At 44.6% G+C, this 25,127-nt stretch overlaps 2 protein-coding genes across 4 annotated transcripts in view; one reads left to right on the top strand and one right to left on the bottom strand.

Moving 5' to 3' along the window:
- LOC117196528 (40S ribosomal protein S27-like) overlaps positions 1–25,127 on the top strand; it is a 433,126-nt gene that overhangs the window by 279,811 nt on the left and 128,188 nt on the right. The window lies entirely within an intron of this gene.
- CMTM8 (CKLF like MARVEL transmembrane domain containing 8) overlaps positions 1–25,127 on the bottom strand; it is a 90,968-nt gene that overhangs the window by 12,720 nt on the left and 53,121 nt on the right. The window contains exon 1 of one of the 3 annotated variants that reach the window (XM_049715955.1): positions 19,418–21,858. The exons of 1 other annotated variant lie outside the window; for it this stretch is intronic. In XM_049715955.1, coding sequence (XP_049571912.1) covers positions 19,418–19,627 — 210 coding nt within the window. In that variant the 5' untranslated portion in view covers positions 19,628–21,858. Of the gene's footprint in view, positions 1–19,417; positions 21,859–25,127 lie in introns of those variants that run through there. One more of the 3 variants, XM_033405469.2, reaches the window with a different exon arrangement.

The following is a 25,127-nucleotide window of genomic DNA, read 5'->3' on the forward strand; positions in this document are numbered from 1 at the left end:
AAACCTCACTGAGGGCTTCCCTGGTGGCACAGTGGTTAAGAATCCTCCTGCCAACTCAGGGGACAAGGGGTTCAAGCCCTAGTCCAGGAAGATCTCACATGCCGCAGAGCAACTAAGCCCGTGCGCCACAACTACTAAGCCCATGTGCCACAACTACTGAAGCCCACGCACCTAGAGCCTGTGCTCCGCAACAAGAGAAGCCACCGCAATTAGAAGCCCGCGCACCGCAACGAAGAGTAGCCCCCGCTCGCTGCAATTAAAAAGAAAGCCCACAAGCAGCAACGAAGACCCAATGCAGCCAAAAATAAATAAATAATTTATTTAAAAAGAAACTCACTGAGTGTGCACTGGTGGTGCAATGATGTGGGAAAACAGACATGGTCTCTGCCTCTGGAAAAGGTCCGTCAATGGATATTCGACTATGAACTGTGGTTAAGTCCTATGAAAGGAAACTAGGCTGATACAAGAATGTAAAGCACAAGGACCCAACCAGGTCTGGATGGTCAGAGGCAGTTTAAGATTAAGTAGGTGAATGGGAGTTAGCCAGGCAACATTTGGGTGATGGACGGAAAGCCAAGACTCTGAGATCTCAAAGACATCCCATCTGATGACGTGAGTCTCCCACAGGCTCTGACCCAATACACGAAGGTCAGATGGAAGTTCAGTTCCAGAGGAGACTGACCCATGGCTTGGCATCGGATGTCATTCTCCAGACAGCACCTTTTCTCAAAGTCAAGACTCATTCCATAGCGGTTTGAGAGCCAAAGAATGTGAATGCTGGAAGAGAAGTTCAGGAGATGTTTGGGATCAACAAGCTTAGAGCTAGTTAGTGGTCAGAGCAGAACCAAACATCTAGTCTGATGTTATTTTAATTGGTAGCATTGGATCTTGGTGTCTTCCTCCCCTTCTCCACTTCCCCATTCTTTGGCTGGGGCGATGCTAGCACTCGCGGTAACGTCAGACTGAGAAGCAGAGCTGGCTCAGTGGGGAAATCAGGTACTCCAGATTCCGCCTGTCCTTGGCCAAATTACCAACCTGAGCCTGTTTCCTTATCTGTAAAATGGGGATACAGAAACTTTCCTCATAGGGTTGTTGGAAGACAAAGGGAGTTAATACATGCACAGCAGTGCCTGGGATCAGCTGGGTGCTGGGTCAGTTATTACTATTATGCTAGTATCATTAACAGGGTTGACAGTGACTCCCGGGAATCCGTCCCCTCCTCCTTTCCCAGTATCCTTTTCTCTATATTTCAAGATTTTTACACCTGTATGGAGCCAAGGAGTCTTACCTATGTCCAGCTCCCAGACATATGGACTGAACTTGAGGCCTCTCCTATGGGCAAGATGCCCAACAAGATGCCAGGCTAAGTGAACCAGGAGCGTTTGACCCTTCAGCTCTGTCCTCTCTGCCTGTGCAGACACCCTCAATATCATGGTTACCATGTCCTCCGTTCCTATTTGGTTAAATGGTACAATGCCAAGGCCATCTGGCCTGGTAGAAAGATTCAGGCTTTGAATTCTTACCAGCTGTGTGACTGGGCAAATAACATTTCTCTCTTTAACCAATATTTTTTGAGCACTTACTGTGTGCCCAGGCCCCAGGTAACAGTAATAGCATATTATGTCCTAGAGAGTAAGGAAGAGCTTCACATGCCTCACCTCGCTGTAACCCACACAGCTGCCCTCTGAATAACTTTCATCAGGACCGGTTTACAAATGGAGAAACAGGCACTAAGTGTTACATAACTTAGCCCAGACTTTTAACTATGCTGCCACAAAATATCAATAACATGCCCCAAATCAGTTAATTTCTCTGTGCCTCAGTTTCTTCATCTGTACCCAGGGATAAAACGTATCTTCTAGAATTCACATGAGACAAGATGCTCTATAAATGATAACTACTATTGTGATTAATAATGGCAAAAACAGAGCGTTTGGCAGACCACAAACCTGCCCTGAGGGCCAGCCACATGCAAGGCTGAAGAGGCCAGCACCTGCTCTGTTTTCTTTCTGTGCTGGTTCGGAGCGTCACCTAGAATGCCACCAGCCAACCCCTCCCAAGCGCAAGTCTCTGGGCAGAAATAAGCTCTGGTAAAATGAGCAGATGCCTTGATGCAAACCCATGCCTGGTTCTGCAAAACAAAATTCCTCAGAGCTGCCCACTGATGCTGGGCCACCAGGCAGTGCTCGAGCTCATCGTTACAAAGCCTATTATCTGCTGGCCTCTCACGTGGCACCTTGGTTCATTTAAAATAGAGACAAATAGAAAGAAAACAGGGATGGCTGCAAATCCTATCTGCTCTGATGCTTTAAACATCCGATTCAGAGAGTTGCTGTTTTTAACTCAATGAAGACCAAGAAATCCTGGAAGAAAGCTGATATATTACAGAGGTTGACATCAGAGCCACCTCAGGTCAGCAACCACGCCGTGAGCACCTGCTACAAGCCAGACACAGTGCTGGGTGCTCAGGGTCCAAAGGTGAGCAGGGCACGAGCCCCCACCCCTGAGGACTCTACCACCTCATGTGAGAGATGAACACAATCCACTTCCTTCTTTTTCACGGGGGTTGACAACTGTGGGCCATGGTCACCTGCAGCCCCGTTGCCTGTTATGTACAATCCACAAACATGGCCAATGCTCATCCATTTAAGCGTTATCTAAGGCTGTTTTCATGCTACAACAGCAGAATGCATGGCCTTTGGCTGCAAAGCCTAAAATATCTACTATCTGGACCTTTACAGAAAAAATTTAGCCAATCCTGTTAACCGTCACACTTACTCTCTGCATCAGGAAATATACACACGTGCACATATAGTTGTTATATTTTTGTTTCCTGCATTGTTTCAAATAAACCAGATTATTAACACATTGAGCCAGAGGAGATGATAGGGAAAAAGCGTGCACCCTTTCCCTGCACCACCGAGGAACTGTATCATACTCAAGACGACAGCTCCCTACACCTGCTGAGTGCTGTCGAGTCACCTCCACGCCCCTTCCAGATCAGTAGTGCTTCTGTTCAGCAAGCATGGCGAACTTTTCCATTTACCCACTAGAGGGTGACCAAACACTGCTTACGAAAGATTTAAGAGCTACGGTCCCTCTAAGGTGGGATGAGATCAGAGTTTACCATCTGTCTGGATAAGTTCCTACACTTGAAGCATATTCCACAGAGGTGGCAGGATGTGGAAGAATAAACTCGGTCTGGGACCCACCCATTAGACCCAGATGTTGCCTGGAAACAGATCTGACAAGAAATGTACTCGGCTGGCTTGCGATAAGGATTAATTAATACAAAGACTTGGAAAGGGCAAATTTAATCCATGCGCCCCGACTAAGCTTTACTGAAGTATGCTTAATACCTGCTGCTTTCTTCAACAAGAAACTGTGCCTCTTCAGGCCTCTGCTTCCCAATCTGGGAAATGGGGAAGACAGAGTTAGGAAAGTAGTTTTCAAATGGGAGTGGGGGGACCAGCACCTGGGAGATGCATATGTGAGTCACCCGGGGGTATTTCAAACCACTTTCTTCTTGGTCGTCTTCCCACTTTCACACACCATGAGGGTGGGTGTCTCCCTCTGGCCCTGCTTGACCGCTCCTCAAGTACCATTACAGGAGACCTTTGGGTGCTGCAGAGCAGAACAAAGCTTGAGGCCTACGTGATGCTAGTAGTTTGTGACTTAACCTTGCTCTCGCTTGGAACTTTAGTGTGACATCTATGATCAATTAAAGGCCTGCTCTCAGGGAAACCACAGAACCTCAGTAGTCCCAGCAGGCGACTGAATGGAAATCTGCATACTGGGCTGGTTTTCAAATATATTTACAAATTCTTTGACACACCTCTTGAGTACAGGCTCCTCTCAAATATTTCTGTTGAACCGAGTGCGGCAGAAATGATGCTACGTGATTTGGGAGGCTAGGTCATAAAAAGGATCCAGCTTCTCCTGGGCTCTGGGGAAGCTGGCAGCCACTTTGTGAGGACACTCAAGCAGTCTTGCGGGGAGGCCCACACAGAGAGGAACAGAGCCCTCCCACCAACTTGCCAGCAGGCGAGCGACTGCCTTGGTGAAATGGATCTCCAGGCTCAGTCAAGCCTTAACTGACTGCAGCCCCAGAAGACACCTGACTGAGCCCCAGGAAAATGCCTGACCCAGAAATGCCCAGTTAAGTTGATCTTGAATTCCTGATCCACAGACACTGCGAGTGACAATACATATTTACTGCTGTTTAAAAGTGTCACGCCTGGGCTTCCCTGGTGGCGCAGTGGTTGAGAGTCCGCCTGCCGTTGCAGGGGACACGGGTTCGTGCCCCGGTCCGGGAAGATCCCACATGCCACGGAGCGGCTGGGTCCGTGAGCCATGGCCGCTGAGCCTGCGCGTCCGGAGCCTGTGCTCCGCAACGGGAGAGGCCACAACAGTGAGAGGTCCGCATACCACCAAAAAAAAAAAAAAAAAAAAAGTGTTACGCTTGGGGGTAATCTGTTACGCAGTTATAGATGACTAATACACGAAGTTCATCCAATGTGGGCTTGTGTCCAAGAGGCAGAGTGGTAGGGAGGGAGGACCGAAGACCTAAGTTCGTCACTAACTTTCTGGCCCCTCTAAGCCTCAGTCTGTGCCTCCATGAGATGGGCGTGGCACCATCTAGGTTGCTGCAGGGTCTGAAGGTGTTTTGTGACCTGCAAAGAGCTACATAAACAGCAGTGATTACTGGTCTCATGCTTTTCTCCTCTAGGAAACATGAGGCAATGCTTAGCAGAGCTGGCATCTTGGCAGTAAGGGTCCTAGAAATAAAGTGGGGTCTATTCCTGTAGTTAGAACCACGGGGCTCAGGGCATTAAGGATGTGCTAGAGGACACGCTGGCACACTTTTCCTGTGAAGGGCCACATAGTAAGTATTTCGGGCTTTCTGGGCCATATGGTCTCCATCACAACTATTCAATTCTGCCCCTGTGGCATGAAAACAGCCACAGACAATATGCAAAAGGATGGGAGTAACCGTGTTCCACGAAAACTATTTACAAACAAGTGGCAGGCTGGATTGGCTGGCAGGCTATCATCTGCCAACCTCTGCCCTCGAGCCTTGCTTCTCCAAGTGTGTGGTCCCCAGAGCAACAGTCACACCTCCAAGGAGCTTGTTAGAAATGCAGACTCTGGGACTTCCCTGGTGGCCCAGTGGCTTAGACTCCACGCTCCCAATGCAGGGGGCCCGGGCTCGATCCCTGGTCAGGGAACTAGATCCCACATGCCGCAACTAAGAGTTCACATGCCGCAACTATGACCCAGCGCAGCCAAATAAATAAATATTTTTAAAAAGAAGAAGAAATGCAGATTCTCAGGCCACCCAGCACTGAATCGACATCCCTGGGGGAGGGGTCCAGCCATGTGTTCTGAAAGCCTCCAGCAGCTCAGCTCTGAGAAGGCCCACCTTCCTTCCCTCCTTTCCCCCAAATCCCATACACCAGGGGCTTACGAGGGATCTTGGGTGACAATGACCTGATCAAAGATTTCAGGCCTCACAAAGGACACACATCACCTCAATATTCTCCATGAATCAGTGAACAACACTGGATTCATGGTCCTGGGTCACCAGTAAGCAAAGGAGCAGTCAGTCCTGGTCAAATAGCTTAGAGTCTTCAAGAAAACAGAACAAACTGTGTGGTAGCAGCACTCTCAGGGTGAAAGGATTGGGTTCAGTGACACCCAAAGGCCTCCTCAGTCCCTGAGGCTGAGGGAGCCCTTTGTGGTCAGACGCCGGTCCGGCTCCCAGCCCTGCTTGCTTCTTTCAGCAAAGTTCTTTGAATGCTGGCTTCCTTCCGTTTTGGTGAAGCGCTGGGGTATAAAAGGCAAAGGGCGGAAGGAAAAGGGATACTTTTTAAGGAACAGAAGAGAGAGGAAAGGCTTATAGGGAAGAAGCAATACGAAGGAGGAGAAAAAAGGAATTATGGGGAGTGGGGATCACCACAAAGCAGCACCTTCCTCTTCGACCTGGGGAGACCCTCCATCCCATCACAACGTGACTGTCTTGCTCTCTCATCAGCATCACTGTCTGCCTATGGTATTGCCAGTTACATCACTCATCTCATTCAGCCACACACAGCCGCATGGTGTAGAGAGTCATGCTCCCCAGTGTAAGGTCAGGTCCAAATCCAGTCTACAAAGCCGGGTCTGAGGACTCATTTCTGCTATAGAACCTCCCAGCACCGCCCACAGGAGCACAGCTCTGCTTGAGGTCAAGGAAGCATCTCACAGGAACGAGCCTTCCTGTGTACTGACTCTACTGCATCGCAGGCCCCCTGTGGGCACATCCCCCCAGGGGTGGGGCTCCACCTCTGTCCTCCACCCTTGAGGCACCAGGAGAAGGAGGAGGTCAGACAAAGCAGTTCAGACACTGTAAACAGTACAGTATCATAAGTCACACGGCCGGCCGCTCTTTAATGTCAACCTTAAAAGCACTGTAATAAAAACCAAGCAAGGAGGATTATGAACCGCTTTCCTCCACCAAAGATGCCGAGCGCTCGACCCACAGCTGCGGTGTGAAAAGCCGAACCCTCACATTGAGGAAGCCGGATCAATGTGCTGGACGCTGGGGGCTCTGCAGCTCTCTGTCCAGGCTGCTGATCTATGCAGTCTGTCCTTCCCTCGGTCCACGCGCCCTTTGGGTGTCAAAGTGACTCTGAGTACAGGAAATAAGGTTGTGCTTCATCTTTAGCCGAGGGCTCGGATCCCTCAGCAGTCAGGTCTTGCTTCCACAGAGCTGGAAAGGCACCAGCGACGTGCTCCCCTGCTGGTCCAGCGGTTAAGAATCCATCTTGCAGGGACTTCCCTGGTAGCGCAGTGGTTGAGAATCCGCCTGCTAATACAGGGTACACGGGTTCAAGCCCTGGTCCAGGAAGATCTCACATGCCGCAGAGCAACTAAGCCTGTGCGCCACAACTATGGAGCCTGCGCTCTAGAGCCCGCGAGCCACAACTACTGAGCCTGCGTGCCACAACTGCTGAAGCCCATGTGCCTAGAGCCCATGCTCTGCAACAAGAGAAGCCACTTTAATGAGAAGCCCACGCACCGCAATGAAGAGTAGCCCCCACTCACCACAACTAAAGAAAGCCCGCACAGCAATGAAGACCCAACACAGCCATAAATAAATAAATAAATAAATAAAAATAAAGTTCCCTTAAAGAAAAGAATGGGCCTCGGGCCTGGAACACAGCATTACCAAGAGAGCCTGTGCAGGGCTTATCACCTTGTGTGGGAATATCTTTCCCCGTTTCAATCTCAACGAGTGTTCCTTTGTTCTGCTTTAGTATGTACACAATGGCCCTCAGGCATGTCCCCAGCTTTCAGACTCCAAAGGGGAAGTGTTGGGGGCTTTCTGCTGTGGCTTAAGAAGGGTGTTCACAGGCCAACTGCCCTATGTTGGCCACCAGGGGGGCTGCCTAGTGAGGAGGGACTGATGTCTACTATTGAAACTGATGTCTCTTCTCTACTTAGGTAAAGCGATGTCCCATCCAGTTGTGTTTGTCTTGGTAACTCCAATTCCAAGGTGCAGTGGCAGGAGTGTTTGAAGTGCTGCCTGAGATTGGTGATCAGTTCAAGATGTTCGCCTCCCTTGGGATTGAAAACTAGTGATGGTACTCAGCTTGACATCTGTCTTTATGTCATTTCCATACTGCTTTGATTACTGCAACTTTATAACAAGTTTTGAAATCAGGAAGTGTGAGGCCTCTAGCTTTACTTTTCTTTCTCAAGATTTTTGGGATGTTCATGATCCTCTGAAATTCTATATGAATTTTAAAATTTTTCTGTGCTTTGGTGCTGGGAAAACTGGACAGCTACATGTAAAAGAATGAAATTAGAACACTCCCTAACACCATACACAAAAATAAACTCAAAATGGATTAAAGACCTAAATGTAAGGCCAGATACTATAAAACTCTTAGAGGAAAACATAGGCAGAACACTCTATGACATAAATCACAGCAAGATCCTTTTTGACCCACCTCCTAGAGAAATGGAAATAAAAACAAAAATAAACAAATGGGACCTAATGAAACTTAAAAGCTTTTGCACAGCAAAGGCAACCATAAACAAGACGAAAAGACAGCCCTCAGAATGAGAGACAATATTTGCAAATGAAGCAATGGACAAAGGATTAATCTCCAAAATTTACAAGCAGCTCATGCAGCTCAATACCAAAAAAACAAACAACCCAATCCAAAAATGGGCAGAAGACCTAAATAGACATTTCTCCAAAGATATACAGATTGCCAACAAACACATGAAAGAATGCTCAACATCACACTAATCATTAGAGAAATGCAAATCAAAACTACAATGAGGTTATCACCTCACACCAGTCAGAATGGCCATCATCAAAAAATCTACAAATAATAAATGCTGGACAGGGTGTGGAGAAAAGGGAACCCTTTTGCACTGTTGGTGGGAATGTAAATTGATACAGCCACTGTGGAGAACAGTATGGAGGTTCCTCAAAATACTAAAAAAAAAATAGAACTACCATATGACCCAGCAATCCCACTACTGGGCATATACCCTGAGAAAACCAAAATTCAAGAAGAGTCATGTACCACAATGTTCACTGCAGCTCTATTTACAATAGCCAGGACATGGAAGCAACCTAAGTGTCCATCGACAGATGAATGGATAAAGAAGATGTGGCACATATATACAATGGAATATTACTCAGCCATAAAAAGAAATGAAATTGAGTTATTTGTAGTGACGTGGATGGACCCAGAGTCTGTCATACAGAGTGAAGTAAGTCAGAAAGAGAAAAACAAATACCATATGGTAACACATATATATGGAATCTAAAAAAAAAAAATGGTTCTGAAGAACCTAGGGGCAGGACAGGAATAAAGATGCAGACGTAGAGAATGGACTTGAGGGAAGGGTAAGCTGGGACGAAGTCAGAGTGGCATGGACTTATATATACTACCAAATGTAAAATAGATAGCTAGTAGGAAGCAGCCACATAGCACAGGGAGATCAGCTCGGTTCTTTGTGACCACCTAGAGGGGTGGGATGGGGGGGGAGGGAGGGAGACGCAAGAGGGAGGAGATATGGGGATATATGTATATGTAAAGCTGATTCACTTTGTTATAAAGTAGAAACTAACACAGCATTTTAAAGCAGTTATACTCCAATAAAGATGTTATTAAAAAAATTTTTTTTCTGTGCTTTTGCAAAAAATGCCATTGGAATTTTGATAGTATTGTGTTGAATCTGTAGACTGCTCTGTGTAGTATGGACATTTTAACAACACTAAGTCTTCCAATCCACAAACACAGATGTCTTTCCATTTATTTGTCTTCTTTAATTTCTTTCAGAAGTGCTTTGTAGTTTTCATTGTACAAGTCTTTTGCCTCCTTAGGTTTATTCCAAAGTATTTTATGCTTTTTGATGCTATTGTAAATGGGATTGTTTCTTAATTTCCTTTTCAGATTATTCACTGCCAGTGTATAGAAATGCAACTAATTTTTGTGTGTGGATTTTGTATCCTGCAACTTTGTTAAATTCCTTTACTTGTTCTAACAGGAGCTTTGTTTGGTGAAATATTTAGGGTTTTCTACATACAAGATCATATCATCTGGGAAGAGAGCGAATCTTACTTCTTCATTTCCTATCTGCATTTATTTCTTTTTCTTGCTTACTTAGTTTGGTTAGGACTTCCAGTACTATTTTGAAAGAAGTGGTAAGAATGGACATCCTTGCCTTTTTCCTCATCTCAGAGGGAAAGCTTTCAGTTTTTCACCATTGAGTACATTGTTAACTATGGGCTTTCATATATAGCCTTACTTATGTTGAGTTTGTTCCTAGTTTGTTGAGCATTTTTATCTTGAAAGGGTGTAGAATCTTGTCACATGCTTTTTCTGCATCAATTGAAATGATCATGCAGCTTTTGTCCTTCATGTGTTAATGTGGTGTGTTATACATTAACCTTCATATGGTGAACCATCCTTGCATTCCAGTAATAAATTCCACCTGATTATGATGTATAATCTTTTTAATGTGTTGTTGAATTGGGTTTCTTAGTATTTTGTTGAGGATTTTTTCATCTACGTTCATTAGGGATATTGGTCTGCAGGTTTCTTATAGTATCTTTGTCTCATTTTGGTATCAGCTCACCTCATAGAATAAGTCTGATAGTGCTCCCTCCTCTTCAATTTCTGGGAAGTCTGAGAGGACTGGTGTTAATTCTCTTTTAAATGTTTGGTAGAATTCTCCAGTGAAGCCATCTTGTCCTTGGTTCTTCTTTTTTTGGGAGGTTTCTGATTACTGATTTAATCTCTTTCTGAGTTATACGTCTGTTCAAGTTTTTAATTTCTTCACAATTCAGTCTTAGAAGATTATATGTTCCTAGAAATTTATCTGTTTCTTCTGGATTGCCCAATCTGTTGACGTATAATTGTTTACAACAGTCTATTGTGAGCATTTTAATTTCTGTGGCATCAGCTGTAATGTTTCCTCTTTCATTTCTTATTTTGTTTCAGTCTTTTTTCTCTTTTCTTAGTTAGCCTACCTAAGGATTTGTCAATTTTGTTGAATCTTTTCAAAAAACCAATTAAGTGTTTCTTTCTTGATGGTGAGCATCACATACCTCTACAGCACACATATAGGTATATATTCATGGGTTTTAATATTCACTGATTGAAGGTTCACCTATTACTGCAACAGAAAAGAATCCACGGAGAAGGAGGCTGATTTGCCATATTACTGAAGACTGTCCAGGCAGTTTCCGTTATCAGTATATTCTACACGTCAGTCTTTTTGACCTGTCATATAAAAAATGAAAGTTCTCTCTACATTAAGGACAAGGAGAGGCTGCAGCACAGCTTATACAATTTGGTAGTTTGGAATGGACCCTTCCAATTGCCTTCCAAAAACCCCTCATGTGCTGAATCTGATATTTTGTAATTAAGAAAAATGCAGTGGGATTATTTTGGCAATCTTGTTTCGGAGTCTCAAATTCAAACTTCACTCTAGCTTTTCTCCTAAAAGATGTTATCAAGTTGCTGTAAATCAAAATTTATTTTAAAAGCCTTAGAGAAGGGCCATTCACAAGAGGATGCATAAAATTCTGTTCGGGAGCATAATTACCTTCTAACCCCACGTAAACTTGAGTTTTCCTAGACTGCATCTATTTATAGCACATCTGTGTGAAACTCCATTTTTTCCTCCTTCCACCAGCTGAATGAGGGGCACTAATATTACCGTACACCAGGACAACCAAAGAGATGGGCTTGCACGAGGCCAGTGCATGCAAGAGAAAAGACACAGCTCTTTCCCTTGAAGAATGCTCAGTGTGGCCAGGGAGATGAAACAAACAGAAAACAACACTGCAGCACAGCCCAGGGTAAGGGCCTAGGAAGTGCAATCAGGTCAAGAAATGCTGAGAGGTTCATTCAGAAGGAGCAAAAAATGACTCTGGGTGCTCGGAGAGGACTAACAGCCTCAGGAAGGCCAGGATGGCAGGCAGTGGTGAGGTGGGGGCTTGGCACCCACCTGCTTTAAGGATGTGGGCAAAAACAGAGGGTTGGCAGCGAGAGACGTGGAGGGACAGAGTGGTTGGGGCCACACTGTGGAGAGTTCAGGATGGCAGGTTAAGGAGTTCAGATTTTATTCACCAGGAGGGCATGACAGGACCAGAGGCACTTTTGGAAACAGATATTTCTGGCATCAGCATTTCTGAGCTGGCAGACCTTCAAAATCTCCTTTGGCAACGGCTGCATGGGGTGAACCGGTCATGTAATCGAGCACGGCTCGTCATTGGGAGGATCTGTTTCAATGTAATGTTGCCTGGACGGCCAGCAGGTTGGGGCAGTGCCGGGGCCCCTGCCGGGCTGGCCTCTGCACCACCTGACTGCGTCTGCTTCATCTTAGGAGCAGACCTGAGTTCCTGAGGGAAGGTTCTAAGCCAGCTGTCCTGAGCCGGCTTATTCACGGCTCCCACTAAGTGTCTGCATCCTAGGTGATGACATCAGCTACCACTGCTCCTGGGAGGGTAATGTCCCTCCACTCAGTGGGTTCAGATGCTCAACCTGGCATTTTACAGTCAGCCACTGGCCCCTGGGGACTTCCTTTGTGACTGTCCAGGAATACTGTACACATGACTAATCTTGGGGAGGACGTGGCACTTTGCCACGTTCCTTCTTCCACCAGCTGCGTGAGGGGCACTAAGGTTACCGTACACCAGGACAACCAAAGAGATGGGCTTACACGAGGCCAGCGCATGCAAGAAAAAAGACACAGCTCTTTCCCTTGAAGAATGCTCAGTGTGGCCAGGGAGATGAAACAAACAGAAAACAACACTGCAGCACAGTTGTATGGGAAGCCACATTATCTTAGCATCAATTTTATCCAAAGATTTGGGGGTAAGTTAGGGCAAAAGTGCTATCACAGATAAATAACTTAATACCTGCTATAGACTGAAAGTTTGTGTCCCCTCCAAATTCATATGCTGAAACCTAACCCCCAATGTGATGGTATTTGGAGGTGGGGCTTTTGGCAGATGATTAGGTCATGAGGGTGGAGCTTGCACGAGGCCAGTGCATGAATGGGGTTAGGCCCCTTCTAAAAAAGTCATCAGGGGGCTTCCCTGGTGGCGCAGTGGTTGAGAGCCCGCCTGCCGATTCAGGGGACACGGGTTCGTGCCCCGGTCCGGGAGGATCCCGCATGCCGCGGAGCGGCTGGGCCCGTGAGCCATGGCTGCTGAGCCTGCGCGTCCGGAGCCTGTGCTCTGCAACGGGAGAGGCCACAACAGTGAGGGGCCCACGTACTGAAAATAAATAAATAAATAAATAAATAAATAAATAAATAAATAAATAAAAATAAATAAAAAAGTCATCAGGAAGCTCCCTCTTCCCTTCTGCCATCGAGGACACAGTGAGAAATCAGCCAATTATGAACTAGGAAATAGGTTCTCACCAGACACCAAATCTGCCAGCACCTTGACCTTGGACCTCCCGCCTCCAGAACTGTGACAGAGAAATCTCTGAGGTGTACAAGCCACCCAGTCTACGGTATGCTGTTAAAGCCGCCGAACGGACTAAGACAGTACCTTTCCACTGAAAGTCAAAACCAGAAATATCCCAGAGGAGAAGGCTCACAGGAATTTTAAAAATAAAATATAAAACTCCAAAAAAAAAAGAAAAATCCACCTGGGCAGCATCAAGCCTCACCCTCAGATCCCTGAGTTCACTCTCAGAGGTTGGGGAGATTTTTGGTTGAAAAATTTGATAAGCCCAGGTTTATAGAAACAAGACTTGTTAATTTGCATACTTACTGTCACATTTTCCTTCCACTGAGCGTCTAAAAATGACAAGTCCCCTCCCCTCCCCTCCCCTGGGAGAAGCTAACAAGTCCCCTCCCCTCCCCTCCCCTGGGAGAAGCTAATTATCCGTGGCTCAGCTTGGACTTTTCTCTGAAGAACAGGCGACCATGGAGGTTTTTTTAAGGCTGCCAATAACAATGCATCTCTATTACTGGAACTTCTTCCCTGCAGCTGAGTTACACCTAGAAACCCCTTAGTTTATTTCACAATTTAACTAGGCAGGTGATGCTCCACCGGGCATGGTCACAAACCAGTGCTCCCATTAAAACTGGAATAAGATGCTGCTGCCAAAGGAGCTGAAATTTTAAACAGTTCACCAAGCTCCTTCCTGGGCAAGATGATGTGACAGACCCCAGCCTCCTTTTCCCTTAGACGAGCTTAACAGTAGTAATTCCTTAAATGAGAAAAAAAGGTCCACCCGCTATTTCCTGTGCTCTCGCAGAGAGGCCTGGCAGAGCCTCACATTAAGAGGAGGACACACGGGCCAATAAACCTGAGATGATTACACTAAATTGGCAGCAGCCCACTGGGGGCAGAACATTTTAACAAATAGGCACTTATAATATTTATAACAAGTCCATGTTGTCTTTGGAAAGGAGAGCCTAGAGAACATCTTTCACAGGGGATAACTAGAAGGTATTTGTGGATGGAAGAAGGTTTCCACCACTCACAAGGTAGGGCTCCTAGATGGGAGAAATGTTTTCACATTACAAGCAAACAGCTTCACGACCAGGCCCCCGACACCACACTTTTCTGTTCTTAAGTAAATGGTCCAATAGATCGTGTAGCAAGCCACCAGTGAAAAGTCTCATCATAGTGAACACACAGAAATGAAGGGAAGGGCCCTGATGGCAAAATAAAGCCCAGCCAACTGAGTTGTAGAAACGTGGGGCTGGCATCCGAGTCAAAGTTCACCAGAAATACCCCAAATTCACTTGGCCAGTTTCAAAGCCATTCATTGCTGCGTCTACCCAAATGCGTTGGCAACTAGCAGAACTGATCGGCCTTGGGCTGGGTCTGCATCATTTTACACGGGGGGAAAAAAAAAGAAACAACTAGCATTCCTTGAGTCCATATTATGGGCTAGGGGATTCCTAAGTATCACCACCTATCAAGGCAACAGCTTGACAATGTTGGTAATTTTGTCCACATTTTAAAATGCAGAAACAGAAGTGAGGATGGCAATCTGCCCAAAGCCAGCAGCAGGTGTAGGATCTGCACCTGCTTTTCTGATTCTAGAGGCTGTGGTCACTTAGAAGATCTTGGGCCGCCTCTTTGGAGTTATGCTCAAAAAGCCGGAAAGGGATGTAGCAGGTCAGACCCCTTGGATGACAGACACCGCTCTGTGACAGAGCCTCAGAGCTCTTGGGAGTCTCTCGGATACTAGGAAAAGCTTGTGATGACTCGGCCTCTGGTTCAGGAGCTACGGGGAACTATTTATGTGGGAGGATTATTAGGGGTAGAAACCACAGAGCTACATTATGGGTGAAAGTGACCAAGTTTGAGAGTCAAAGTCTGGCCCTGCTGGTGTAAATTTTAAAACACACTTTTTATACATAGAGCTTGTGTGTGTAAACGACTTAAGACGAAGATGGAGAGTCAGGGGAAGAAGCAGAAATGGCTGTTTTACTGCTAATGCTCGCTCCCAGAAACCCATGAATGCATCCCAAGGAAGCGAACGTGGGCAGGTCCACAACATCCAGCCCGCAGTCCCGTCTCTGCCCCCAGCCCTGCCGGCCTCGGGAGCTTAGCAGCTGTCAGAGTGCAGTCGGGAGGACCAAACCTCTTCCAACCAAACCGCCTGAATCTGCTCCAGCAACCTCAGGCTGTTTGACAACCACTATGCTGGACCTCACTGCCTCCCTGCTTATGGGAAAGGTCAGGCCCCAGGGCTGGCACCTGGGCCAGCGTTTATGGTGAGAGCTCAAGTGGTTCTCCAGGAGGTCCAACCCCACCCGCCCCTAAAACACCCACTTGGCAGAAACTGGAACCGAGATCAACCAAGATGCCGTGGGGAAGGCAAGAAGCTCCCTCTGCTGTCTCCACCTCTGGATTTCTCTGTAACCCAGCCACGAAGAAGAAAAAGGGCACCCATGTTGCCAGTGTCAGTGCTCTGGCCACTTAGGGAGAGATGACAGCAACTCAAGTCTCAAGTCTAACTTCCTGGGGAGGGACTTCCTTGGTGGTCCAGTGGGTAAGACTCCCCGCTCCCAATGCAGAGGGCCAGGGTTTGATCCCTGGTTGGGGAACTAGATCCCTCATGCATGCCACAACTAAGAGTTTGCATGCCGCAGTGAAGATCCTGCGTGCCGCAACTAATACCCGGAGCAACCAAAATAAATAAATATTTTTTTAAAAAAAACTAACCCGGCGACACCACTGATGGACCAACTTGGGTCAGCTGCCCATCCCCAGACCACCCAACTGTAGCCATGGCTGGGTTTGGGGGGAGGTGGCTGCCACCATTGCCTCTTCCACTGCCACCATTTGTAGAGAGAAGGAAATTCCTAGAAACCCTGTCAGCAAAGAACTCAACAGGTGTCTGGGACCAGGACAGCATTAAAAGTGGCCCAGTAAGCAAGCTACCTGGGTTACCAATCCACGAGGACATTAAAACCCTCATGGATAAAATATTAAACTTGATGTCATGCAAAATGTAAATTAGCTTCATGCCAGCTCCTCAATGACTTTAAATGCTCCTAATAAGTTATAAACCCACCACTAAAGAACACTTGCAAGATGACCAAAAATAATGACCTACCTGATAACTCCAAGGGAAAAAAAAAAAGAGCGAGCCATCTGATTAAGACAGAGCTAACATGCCACGCAGAATAATCTGGATTGAACTGCCTGCTAACTTGGGTTCTGTAGTTTAGCTCTGGGACCTGTGGTTTTTCCTCTCAAACACACATAGTGCTCAAGTTCCAAGTACCATGGATATAGGCCTGTTTCCGGACTCCCATGGGAAGGGAATTCATCACTGAGCACTGAAGTCAGCAAACGTTTTCTGTAAAGGGCCAGAGAGTAAATATTTTAGGCTTTGCAGGACAGACAGTTGCAGTAGCTCATCTCTATGGCTGAGGCCTGGGAGCAGCTGATACGCAAACAAATAGGCATGGCTGTGTTTGAACCAAGATTCCTGAAAACTGGCAGCAGCACAGATTTGGCCCCCAGGCTGCAGTCTGCCAACTCCTGATCTAGCAGATGACAGACACAATTTCCCTGCACCTAAAAAGCGGTTTGGGATACTATGGTGGGGCTCCCCTACCTGTGAGGCACGCTGCTCCTCACCAGAACATCTCCCTGAAGATGTCAGGACAGGATATGCCTCTCCCTCTTGTGTCCCAGGAGGGAGGCCCGAGGAGTCAGTCCACACACACGCACACGCAGGCCCACAGGCACACTTTCACCAACTGTGTGGTCCTCCCCCTCTCCCCATACAATCTTCTATTTTCAGCAGATTGTCAAGTGAACAAGCTGGTGCAAGACCCAAGCCTCACTTAGGTCCCCAATGCCGTTTAAAAAGCGCCACGTTTCCCTGGGAAGCATGCTGGCATGGCTTTTACACCAGCAGGAAAATACACCTCTGACTTGGGTGTTGCTTTTATTTATTTATTTATTTTTAATGTTTTGGCCCCACCACTTGGCTTTCGGGATCTTAGTTTCCCGACCAGGGATTGAACCCAGGCCCCCAGCAGGAGAAATGCAGAGTCCTAACCACTGGACCGCCAGGGAATCCCCTTGGGTGTTGTATTTAAACCCTGTCTCCTTGTGGGTCATATAAATAAAACAGCTGGTCGTTAGCCGATACCAGCACTGACTTCTCAAGACCAAAGTAACTGCCGACATAGGAAAACTCCAGAAAAGGAAAGTCACCGACTATTGCCCAAGAAGTACAACAATGCTTTAAAATAAGTCTGGGGGGGGTCTTGGGTAGAGAAGGAAGGAAGCCGTTGGCTGCTAAAGGAACCACTGTCCTAACCCCGAATGAAGGACGGGAAGTAAAATAAGATCACAGGGTCAAATAAAGTCACTTCTGTTTTCCAGTGATTTTGTGGGGAGAGAAACTAAGTTTACGTGGAGTTGCAGAGATGAAAGGAAACCACATCGCCTTTCTCCCTCATCTCACCCACCACACCCCAAGTCCAGGACAAAAAGCAAAAACAGATGCCAAGGAAGAGGTTCAGGTACATCTCGAGGCACTGTAAGTTAATCCAATGCTATTTAATAACAGCTTTATTGAGATGTAATTTACACACTATAAACCCCACCCATTTAAAGTGTACAATGCAATGAATGCATTTTAGTGTATTCACAGAACTGTACACCTGTCACCATCATTTTCGAACATTTTCATCACCCTAAAGAAACCCCCTCCCCATCAGCAATCCCTCCCCCTTTCCTCCCACCATCACCACCCTCAGCCCTGAGCAAGCACTGATCTACTGTCTCTACACAGCTGCCTACTCTGGACATTTCATATAAATGGAATCATGCGATACCCAGCCCTTGTGTCTGGCTTCCTTGTTGCAGCATGTATTTTTTTCAATGGCTGAATAACATTCCATTGTATACCACACCACATGGTGTTTGTCTGTTTATCAGCTGATGGAAATTTGGGTTCTTTCCACTTTTTGGCTTTTATGATTCTCTATCATAATGTTTGTGTGGACATACATTTTCATTTCTTTGAAGTCTGATTTGATTTCAGATGTACGAGGGAAACCGACTAAGGACCTGAGGGAGTGGCACCATTTGGGGTCAGTTTAGGTTTTCAACAACAGACTCACAGATCTCGGGTGAGAAGAAGTTGTTTCTCGGGGCACTCCCTCTCCGACACAGCTGCTCCAGCGGAGCACGCGTGCAGGAGGACGTCCACAGGGGCCTTGACTTTCAAGTCCACTCTGCACATTGCTGATTGCAGCTCCCAAAGCCTTTTATGTCAAGTATCCCAACGTGAACTGACAAACCACTATTTCCACCAAGGGTTGTCTTTTTCGAGGATGGTTTTGACAGCTCTGCCATGCCTCCCTTCTCAGCAGAGCTAGTTTGCACCAATATCTGAATATTTTTGTGGCGTTTTCCCCTTCTTAGCTCATTAGAACGAGTGTTAAATGGAACAGTGGAACCACCGATGCAGGCGACAGCATCGTTAACTATGTGTTCACAGGATGGAAGTCAGTAGACCATCCAACTGAGAAGAACAAACTTCACACATAGAAAATGCTGGAAGTAACTCTCTGGAGAGCACCTAAAAAGCAAGGTGAAGTGATGAGTGAAGTGGTAAAACCTTTTAAAGTACGGACTGAGAATTAACATTTCAAAAAAACCCCACCATGGTCAATTTTCAAATGAGACAGTATTGTGATGGTGGGTGGGGGAGTAGAGAGAAGCTGACTTAAATTTTTTTTCTATTTTAAAATATAATATTTTCAAAAAATATTGAGTTAATTCCTATCTTTTAGAGCTACTCACCACAATGTTTATGGATGAAATGACATTTCCTTCAACATCTTCCTGGAGGAAGAATGGGTAGGAATACGGAGGAAACAATACTGACCATAAATTAGTAATAACTGGGATTGGTTCAAGTTGGTGGAGTAGAAGGATGTGTTCTCACTCCCTCTTGCGAGAACACCAGAATCACAACTAACTGCTGAACAATCATCGACAGGAAGACACTGGAACTCACCAAAAATGACACCCCACATCCAAAGACAAAGGAGAAGCCACAATGAGACAGTAGGAGGGGTGCAATCACAATAAAATCAAATCCCATAACATCTGGGTGGGTGACTCACAAACTGGAGAACACTTATACCACAGAAGTCCACCCACTGGAGTGAAGGTTCTGAGCCCCACGTCAGGCTTCCAAACCTGGGGGTCCGGCAACAGGAGGAGGAATTCCTAGAGAATCAGACTTTGAAGGCTGGCAGCATTTGATTGCAGGACGTCGACAGGACTGGGGGAAACAGAGACTCCACTCTTGGAGGGCACACGCAGAGTAGTGTGTGCATCGGGACCCAGGGGAAGGAGTGGTGACCCCATGGGAGAATAAGCCAGACCTACCTGATAGTGTTGGAGGGTCAGCTGTAGAGGCAAGGGGTGGCTTTGTCTCACCGTAAGGACAAAGACACTGGCAGCAGAAGTTCTGGGAAGTATTCCTTGGCATGGCCTCCCAGGGTCCACCATTAGCCCCAACAAAGAGCCCGAGTAGGCTCCAGCATTGGGTCGCCTCAGGCAAAACAACCAACAGGGAGGGAACCCAGCCCCACCCATCAGCAGACAAGAGGATTAAAGTTTTACTGAGCTCTGCCCACCAGAGCAACAGCCAGCTCTACCCACCACCAGCTCCTCCCATCAGGAAACTTGCACAAGCTTCTTAGATAGCCTAATCCACCAGAGGGCAGACAGCAGAAGCAAGAAGAACTACAATCCTTCAGCCTGTGGAACAAAAACCACATTCACAGAAAGACAGACAAGATGAAAAGGCAGAGGGCTACGTACCAGATGAAGGAACAAGATAAAACCCCAGAAAAACAACTAAATGAAATGGAGATAGGCAACCTTCCAGAAAAATAATTCAGAATAATGATAGTGAAGATGATCCAGGACCTCGGAAAAAGAATGGAGTCAAAGATTGACAAGATGCAACAAATGTTTAACAAAGACCTAGAAGAATTAAAGAACAAACAAACAGAAGGAATCAATAGCAGAATAACTGAGGCAGAAGAATGGATAAGACACCTGGAAGACAGAATAGTGGAATTCACTGCTGCAGAACAGAATAAAGAAAAAAGAATGAAAAGAAATGAAGACAACCTAAGAGACCTCTGGGACAACATTAAACGCAACAACATTTGCATTACAGCAGTCCCAGAAGGAGGAGAGAGAGAGAAAGGACCAGAGAAAATATATGAAGAGATTATACTCGAAAACTTCCCTAACACGGGAAAGGAAATAGCCACCCAAGTCCAGGAAACGCAGCGAGTCCCATACAGGATAAACCCAAGAAGAAACACGCCGAGACACATAGTAATCAAATTGGCAAAAATTAAAGACAAAGAAAAATTACTGAAAGCAGCAAGGGAAAAATGACAAATAACATACAAGGGAACTCCCATAAGGTTAACAGCTGATTTCTCAGCAGAAACTCTACAACCCAGAAGGGAATGGCATGATATACTTAAAGTAATGAAAGGGAAGAACCTACAACCAAGATTACTCTACCCAGCAAGGATCTCATTCAGATTCGATGGAGAAATCAAAAGTTTTACAGACAAGCACAAGCTAAGAGAATCAGCATCACCAAACCAGCTCTACAACAAATGCTAACTTCTCTAAGTGGGAAACACAAGAGAAGAAAAGGATCTACAAAAACAAACCCAAAACAATTAAGAAAATTGTAATAGGAACATACATATTGATAATTACCTTAAACGTGAATGGGTTAAATGCTCCAACCAAAAGACACAGGCTTGCTGAATGGATACAAAAACAAGACCCATATATATGCTGTCTACAAGAGACCCACTTCAGACCTAGGGACACATGCAGACTGAAAGTAAAGGGATGGAAAAAGATATCCCATGCAAATGGATATCAAGAGAAAGCTGGAGTAGCAATACTCATAGCAGATAAAATAGACTTTAAAATAAAGAATGTTAAAAGAGACAAGGAAGGACACTACATAATGATCAAGGGATCAATCCAAGAAGAACATATAACAATTCTAAATATATATGCACACAATATAGGAGCACCTCAATACATAAGGCAACTGCTAACAGCTATAAACGGGGAAATCGATAGTAACACGATAATACTGGGGGATTTTAACACCTCACTTACACCAATGGACAGATCATCCAGAGAGAAAATTAACAAGGAAACACAAGCTTTAAATGACATAATAGACCAGATAGATTTAATTGATATTTATAGGACATTCCATCCAAAACAGCAGATTACACTTTCTTCTTAAGTGCGCACAGAACATTCTCCAGGATAGATCACATCTTGGGTCACAAATCAAGCCTCAGTAAATTTAAGAAAACTGAAATCATATCAAGCATCTTTTCTGATGACAATGCTATGAGATTAGAAATCAATTACAAGGAAAAAAACATAAAAAACACAAACACATGGAGGCTAAACACTACGTTACTAAATAACCAAGAGATCACTGAAGAAATCAAAGAGGAAATCAAAAAATACCTAGAGACAATTGACAGTGAAAACACGATGATCCAAAACCCATGGGATGCAACTAAAGCAGTTCTAAGAGGGAAGTTTATAGCTATACAAGCCTACCTCAAAAACAAGAAAAATCTCAAATAAACAATCTAACCTTACACCTAAAGGAACTAGAGAAAGAAGAACAAACAAAACCCAAAGTTAGCAGAAGGAAAGAAATCATAAAGATCAGAGCAGAAATAAATGAAATAGAAACAATAAAACAATAGCAAAGATCAATAAATCTAAAAGCTGGTTCTTTGAGGAAATAAACAAAATTGATACACCATTAGCCAGACTCATCAAGAAAAGAGGGAGAGGACTCAAATCAATAAAATTAGAAATGAAAAAGAAGTTACAACAGACACCGCAGAAATACAAAAGCATCCTAAGAGACTACTACAAGCAACTCTATGCCAAAAAATTGACAACCTGGAAGAAATGGACAAATTCGTAGAGAGGTATAACCTTCCAAGAATGAACCAGGAAGAAATAGAAAATATGAACAGACCAATCACAAGTAATGAAATTGAAACTGTGACTGAAAATCTTCCAACGAACAAAAGTCCAGGACCAGATGGCTTCACAGGTGAATTCTATCAAACATTTAGAGAAGAGCTAACACCCATCCTTCTCAAACTCTTCCAAAAAATTGCAGAGGAAGGAACACTCCCAAACTCATTCTATAAGGCCACCATCACCCTGATACCAAAACCAGACAAAGATACTACAAAGAAAGAAAATTACAGGCCAATATCACTCATGAATATAGATGCAAAAATCCTCAACAAAATACTAGCAAACAGAATCCAACAACACATTAAAAGGATTATACACCATGATCAAGTGGGATTTATCCCAGGGATGCAAGGATTCTTCAGTATATGCAAATCAATCAATGTGATACACCGTATTAACAAACTGAAGAAGCAAAACCATATGATCATCTCAACAGATGCAGAAAAAGCTTTTAACAAAATTCAACACCCATTTATGATAAAAACTCTCCAGAAAGTGGGCATAGAGGGAACCTACCTCAACATAATAAAGGCCATATATGACAAACCCACAGCAAACATCATTCTCAGTGGTGAAAAACTGAAAGCATTTCCTCTACGATCAGGAACAAGACAAGGATGTCCACTCTCACCACTGTTATTCAACATAGTGTTGGAAGTCCTAGCCATGGCAATCAGAGAAGAAAAAGAAATAAAAGGAATCCAAATCGGAAAAGAAGTAAAGCTGTCACTGTTTGCAGATGACATGATACTATACATAGAGAATCCTAAAGATGCCACCAGAAAACTACTAGAGCCTAATCAATGAATCTGGTAAAGTTGCAGGATACAAAATTAATGCACAGAAATCTCTGGCATTCCTATACACTAATGATGAAAAATCTGAAAGAGAAATTAAGGAAACACTCCCATTTACCACTGCAACAAAAAGAATAAAATACCTAGGAATAAACCTACTTAGAGAGACAAAAGACCTGTATGCAGAAAACTGTAAGACAGTGATGAAAGAAATTAAAGATAACCAACAGATGGAGACATATACCATGTTCTTGGATTGGAAGAATCAACATTGTGAAAATGACTACACTACCCAAAGCAATCTACAGATTCAATGCAATCCCTATCAAATTACCAATGACATTTTTTACAGAACTAGAACAAAAAATCTTAAAATTTGTATGCAGACACAAAAGACCCCAAATAGCCAAAGCAGTCTTGAGCGAAAAAAACGGAGCTTGAGGAATCTGACTCCCTGACTTCAGACTATACTACAAAGCTACAGTAATCAAGACAATACGGTACTGGCACAAAAACAGAAATATAGATCAATGGAACAAGATAGAAAGCCCAGAGATAAACCCACGCATCTATGGTCAACTAATCTATGACAAAGGAGGCAAGGATATACAATGGAGAAAAGACAGTCTCTTCAATAAGTGGTGTTGGGAAAACTGGACAGCTACATGTAAAAGAATGAAATTAGAACACTCCCTAACACCATACACAAAAAAAGCCCTCAAAATGGATTAGAGAACTAAATGTAAGGCTGGACACTATAAAACTCTTAGAGGAAAACATAGGAAGAACACTCTATGACATAAATCACAGCAAGATATTTTTTGATCCACCTCCTAGAGAAATGGAAATAAAAACAAAAATAAACAACTGGGACCTAATGAAACTTAAATTCTTTTGCACAGCAAAGGAAACCATAAACAAGACGAAAAGACAACCCTCAGAATGGGAGAAAATATTTGCAAATGAATCAACGGACAAAGGATTAATCTCGAAAATCTATAAACAGTTCATGCAGCTCAATATTAAAAAAACAAACAACCCAATCCAAAAATGGGCAGAAGACCTAAATAGACATTTCTCCAAAGAAGATATACAGATGGCCAAGAGGCACATGAAAAGCTGCTCAACATCACTAATCATTAGATAAAATGCAAATCAAAAGTACAATGAGGTATCACCTCACACCAGTTAGAATGGACATCATCAGAAAATCTACAGACAACAAATGCTGGAGAGGGTGTGGAGAAAAGGGAACCCTCTTGCACTGTTGGTGGGAATGTAGATTGATACAGCCACTATGGAGAATAGTATAGAGGTTCCTTAAAAAACTAAAAATAGAATTACCATGTGACCCAGCAATCCCATTACTGGGCATATACCCAGAGAAAACCATAATTCAAAAAGACACATGCACCCCAGTGTTCACTGCAGCACTATTTACAATAGCCACGTCATGGAAGCAACCTAAATGCCCATCGACAGATGAATGGATAAAGAAGATGTGGTACATATATACAATGTAATATTACTCAGCCATAAAAAAGAACGAAATTGGGTCACTTGCAGAGACGTGGATGGATCCAGAGACTGTCATACAGAGTGAAGTAAGTCAGAAAAAGAGAAACAAATATCGTATATTAACGCATATATGTGGAACCTAGAAAAATGGTACAGATGAACCGGTTTGCAGGGCAGAAACTGAGACACAGGTGTAGAGAACAAACGTATGGACATCAAGTGGGGAAAGCGGCGGGTGCTGGGGGTGGCGGTGGGATGAATTGGGAGATTGGGATTGACATGTATACACTGATGTGTATAAAATGGATGACTAATAAGAACCTGCTGTATAAAAAAATAAAATAAATAAATAAAAAGCAAGGAAAAAAAAGGACTGAAGCTGTGCAGTGGGTAGATGGGAGTTTATTACCCTTAGTTTGAAATTTCCCATAATAAAATTAAAATAAAACTACACATTCCCGAGACCTAAATACGGAGAGAAATTCCCAGGGTCTCAGCACTGTTCGGCAACAGTTTGCTGTCACCTTTATCAAAAGTGGAAGGTTGTGGTGGAAATTCCTTCTTATTATTTTAATTCATCAAACAGGTAATATACTGACATGGCTCGGAAATGGAAAAGTATAAAGAGTCAGAGAGCGAGGCGTCTCCAGGTCACCGGATCCCTCTTGGGTCTCTCCTACCACAGCTTCACCCACTCCCTCCCTCCGCCC

The sequence above is a fragment of the Orcinus orca genome, chromosome 10 (genome assembly GCF_937001465.1).
Source record: "Orcinus orca chromosome 10, mOrcOrc1.1, whole genome shotgun sequence".
NCBI classification, from domain to species: Eukaryota; Metazoa; Chordata; class Mammalia; order Artiodactyla; family Delphinidae; genus Orcinus; species Orcinus orca.